Source organism: Chionomys nivalis, chromosome 24, assembly GCF_950005125.1.
Source record: "Chionomys nivalis chromosome 24, mChiNiv1.1, whole genome shotgun sequence".
NCBI lineage: Eukaryota > Metazoa > Chordata > Mammalia > Rodentia > Cricetidae > Chionomys > Chionomys nivalis.
This window is the reverse complement of record NC_080109.1, coordinates 39810269-39815015: the sequence shown is the minus strand read 5'-3', so window position 1 is coordinate 39815015 and position 4747 is coordinate 39810269. Positions and strand designations below refer to the sequence as shown.

General features: G+C 42.3%; 1 protein-coding gene across 1 annotated transcript; it reads left to right on the top strand.

Annotated features, from left to right (window-relative positions):
• Positions 1 to 338: 338 nt before the first annotated feature.
• Dnajc19 (DnaJ heat shock protein family (Hsp40) member C19) lies at positions 339 to 4368 on the top strand. Its single transcript, XM_057757020.1, has 6 exons — positions 339 to 490; positions 1391 to 1442; positions 1518 to 1591; positions 2263 to 2342; positions 2794 to 2864; positions 4219 to 4368. Exons 1-6 carry the CDS (start codon positions 488 to 490, stop codon positions 4287 to 4289), a joined length of 351 nt encoding a protein of 116 aa, XP_057613003.1. The 5' UTR covers positions 339 to 487; the 3' UTR covers positions 4290 to 4368.
• The last annotated feature ends 379 nt before the right edge of the window (positions 4369 to 4747 follow it).

The following is a 4747-nucleotide window of genomic DNA, read 5'->3' as shown; positions in this document are numbered from 1 at the left end:
GAAGATCACTCTCCTGGCTTCCTGATAGCAAAAACAGCATAGCAAAAAGGGCGCTGAGACGTGAGACGTGAAGAGAAAACCAAAAAACAACAACAACAAAAAACAGTAGTATAAGAATACTGTCATCTGAAAAACAGCGCTGCTTTCACGGGGTGGACAAAAAACTCTATAAAATCAAAGTGTGAGCGATGTTTTAACCGGAAGATGCGCTCTGTGCCAGGCCTTAGACTTCCGAATCAGAAGCCCGGGGCGGAGGGCACCGCAAGTCCCGCCCCCGACCGACCTTTCAGTCAACACGAGTTGCTTGGTCCCTTTTGCAGCATCTTGTGCGACAGTTCCCGACGCGCTTTACGGCGCTCTTGCCGTGTTGCGCGGCGCAGCCGGAGCCGGCGGCGCGGTTGGTGCGGTCGCGGCGGTCTGCACGGCGTGCTGTGGCGGTGTGCTCGCGCGGGGATGAGCGCGCGCTGCCGGGCCGCGCAGCGGAGTCATGGTGAGTGGCCGGCGCTGACGAGCCCCGACGTGGCGCTGGCCGGCCCGGGCGGACGCCAAGACTGACCTTCGCTCCGGCCTCCGCCGGCTCCAGCCGACAGCCTGTCTCTGCTGAAGGCAAACGCTTGCGCCTCCTGGGAGGTCGGCCCGTTAACCCCCAACAAATCCTTTACGGTGGAATTGCCTTGTGGGACTCTTGCAGGGAGCTTTGCAAGCACTGTTTTCTAATCCAGCAGAAATCTTAATTCTCACCGGTCTTGTTTAAACTTGAATAAGGTTCAAGTGCCTGTGGGTTAAAGTTCTCTTCGACCTCTGAAAAAGTCACCCTTGTTGTTGTGGGTAAGCAAGTTGACTTACCCTTTTCTTCTTAGTGAAAATGGCACACCCCACAGTAAATTGTGTATAAACATTGCAGTGGCTTATTTTTTTTTTTTTTTTTTTTGAGGCAGGGTCTCACTATGTAACTTGGCTGCCCCAGAGCTCAGATCCACCTGCCAGTGGCTTCTAGGTGCCGGGAGTAAATGGCATTGAAAGGCCACCATTGTGTACAACGTCAAATTGCAGTGTTTTAAAGACAAAACATTTTTATCAAAAAATTTTCTTCCAGCAGTCGTGGTGCTGCACTCCATAGAGTTTCAGCTACTTAGGGAGGAAACTGAGGCTTAAAGATCGCAAATTCATGGCCAACCTGGACAATTTAGCAAGTCCCCACCCCAGAATAAAAGGGTGGAGATGTAGTCCCACCAGTATAGCGTCTTCCATGTGTAAAATCCTAGGTTTCATCCCTAGTCCTTGCCAGAAAGGGAAAAATAACGCACCTTTCACTGAAGAAGGCTGTCATGTTTGGATGCAGGCTAGGTGCAATCATAGAAGTAAAGATGTACTCTTTTCCCCTTCCCAGGCCAGCACAGTGGTAGCAGTTGGACTGACTATTGCCGCTGCAGGATTTGCAGGTTGGTTTATGGTTGGGGGTGGAAGAATAGACTGGTTATGGATTGACTTGCTTATCCTATTGATTTTGGTTTTAGGCCGTTATGCTTTACAAGCCATGAAGCATGTGGAGCCTCAAGTAAAACAAGTGTTTCAAAGCCTACCAAAATCTGTAAGACAACTTTTTTTTTGGTAAATGTATTGTCTGTATTTGAAGCCTGGAGCTGCCCTGTAGCCTGAATCCCACAGGTCCATGTTCAGTGAGGAAGGGGTTGCAAACCTTAGGTGACAACTGAGGGTGGGTGACCTTCAGGTTTAATTATTACTCGCACACTGCTAACCTGCCTTCCCTCATCTGCTGTCACGAGACACAGGTAGCTCTGCAGTGCTCTTAGATGTAACTGCATTCAGACACCACACCGTCATGTTGAGAATGAATCTTAACTGGGTACAGCACACACAGCTGCTGCTCTTCAGGACTATGAGGATCCATGTTATAGACAGCAGAAACCATGCTGCCCAAGGTTAAATTAAGGTCCTGATGGCATAATTTCCCCCACACTGCCATACAGTTAGTGGTTTCTTTGAACGAGATATGATACTGCTTTTTATGAGGAATATGGATGACAATGGCCTCCATTCACTCCTGGTTTTAAGTCCTCGAGACAGTTCTGGTTTGGCCAGAGGAAATGGATGTTTAATGCTTATTGCAATAGCTACCACTAATCAAGCTAAAATACCTTGGGAAATACACTTGTAGGTCTTTGAAATGTACTATTCTCTTTTTGATTTAACCAACCTTCCATTTACTTCATTAATCTTTCAATTCAATTTCCCTTTCAGGCCTTCAGTGGTGGGTACTATAAAGGTGGGTTTGAACCCAAAATGACAAAACGGGAGGCAGCATTAATACTAGGTGTAAGGTAAGATTTTTACTCATTAATAGATGTAGGGTAGGATAGTTTCTATTAGTATTTTCCTACAATTGAGAATAAGGTAGTGATTAGGGTTTTTGTCACAAGATGACACTGATTTTTATATTGGTCAGCTCCTTCCATGAAAATCTTTAAGCCTAACATGCCTGCAGAAGTACACAACTCTCACTGAGGGATATGTAACAGATTATGATAGTGCTCACTGCTGCCTGCCTGGAGTGATCTGCAGTTAAATTCTGCCCCCATTTCCAGATGAAGTGTTGAATAGGGACTGTCAGGCCAACAACATCTAGTTTTGTTTTTAAGCACTGTAATTTGGTTCTGATTTAGAAAATGCATTTTATACCTGTGAGGCTTATAAACTTAAAATTTGACCCTTCTGTATAGTCTGTGTGTGATTTTAAATAAAGTAAAAAAATTGTTTCCCTTTTCATATTAGCCCTACTGCCAATAAAGGAAAGATCAGGGATGCTCACAGACGGATTATGCTCTTAAACCACCCAGACAAGGGTAAGTAATGGCTCAGCTTTTGTTAAGCATGTTGTTGGACTGCTGTTAAGGGGATAACTAATTCTTGGCAGCTTTATGTCTAAATGTACATACGAACCGTCTCCCAGGCATGGGTCACATAGTAGTCTTATATAAATAAAATCCACCAGATATGGTAACACTCTGTAATCCCAGTACTCTGGGAGGGGGGCTGAGACGAGAGGATCAAGGGCCAACAGTGCGAAGCAGTCCGATACCTTATCTCGCCAAAACAAAGGTATAATGAATAAAAGAGCCATTGTGATTTGGGAGTAATAAAAAAATTTAATAGTACTTTTAGGTTGTTTGATAAAATATCTTCCAGTAATGGTCACAAATACTAGATATTTTGGTTTTTATGACATCTTGCTACATAGTCAAGGTTGGTGTAAACCTCTTGACCATTCTGCCTCAGCCCCAACTGGTGGGATTAAACGTGTACATACCAACTCTTGGATGAGTTTTGTTGTGGTGTATTTTTGAGTTTTGCTGTATATCTGCTTAGATTCATAAATAACCAAGTGCTAAATTTTAATTGGGAGAAAAATTTTAAGAGGCTTCCCCTTGTAGTGGGTGCTTGGAACAGAAAATTATTTGGAAGCCTTCGAGCTGTTTGCTTTTGATACACCTCAAAGTAGTTTTCAATGGTAAAAGGGATTACTTTGACTAAAAAACGTAAAAATCTATTGCCATGTACCAATCTTTTTTGTTTGTAGGAAAAAAGGTTTTGACAAGTTTAAACAGGATAGCTGTTTAGTATGTAACTTTACAGTGTAAGGAATTTAGCTTGAATTACTTAAGGTCTTCTGTTGCGGATGTGTAGGTAGAGTCCATACACACACATTCTACCAGCATCCTCTTGATGCTCTTTGATGGGCTTAGGACCACACTGCTTCATCAGGTTAGTAAAACAGCAACTCTTAGATGACGTTAGAAAGGGTCAGCGAGTAGCAAGAACACTGAAGCAGAAGAGGATGTAAAGCAATAGGTCTTTCCAAAATAAGCTCCCTGGGAACACTTAAAACCATGTACTATGTTCACATGTGCAGTAATGAACAGCTTTAGTTTCAGGTACATGTGTGGGAAGGGCCAAGTCCTATGTCAGTCAGATTTTAAGTTTTTTAAAGGCAAAATTTTTGTGTGAAAACACCTCCTTTCCCATTGGTCAAATACCTTTACGCTGTAATTCTGTGACCTACTTATAGTATCATAGTTGCTTTTCAGAAAATGAAGATAGTATCTCTATTAAGGCCTGGGGTCCTTGAAATGCAAGTAGCTTTTGACAGACTTAGAACCTGTGCTCTAAACTATGTCTCCCCCCCCCTTTCTTCTATAGGAGGATCTCCTTATATAGCAGCAAAAATCAATGAAGCTAAAGACTTACTAGAAGGTCAAGCTAAAAAATAAATGTGGTGAATTTTAAGTCCATTAGTCTATGTATATGCTTTTGTAATAAAATACCTCAGAGCTATAATTTGTGAAATGATTTGGCATCAGTGTCTTGGTATATTTTGTTCGAATTTTAGGATTTCTGAATTGAGACTATAGTATTAGCAATTATGATTACAGATACACACTATCTAAATATAAACATTGTTCTTAAAGAAATTTTAGTACTTACGTTGCTCTTCAAGGCTTTGCTCTGAGAATGCGCCACTGCAGTTTACTAAGCCAGGCAGCGTAAACTACTGAAGCAGGGATTTGTGTGTGTGTGTGTGTGAAATTCCAGGCATGATGCCTGTCCAAGTACACTATAATTCAAATTTACTAATTTAGCTATAATTTCCATCTAAGAAATTTCTTAGTTCACTGACAATTCACATTTCATCAATACACTAAAACTTTCTTTACTAAATAACACTGCT

Excerpts from the sequence above, each read along its gene's own strand:
- Dnajc19 (XM_057757020.1), top strand. Across the intron at positions 1,443-1,517 it reads TGCCGCTGCAGGATTTGCAG|GCCGTTATGCTTTACAAGCC; the intron begins GTTGGTTTATGG and ends TTTTGGTTTTAG. Across the intron at positions 1,592-2,262 it reads TTCAAAGCCTACCAAAATCT|GCCTTCAGTGGTGGGTACTA; the intron begins GTAAGACAACTT and ends TTTCCCTTTCAG.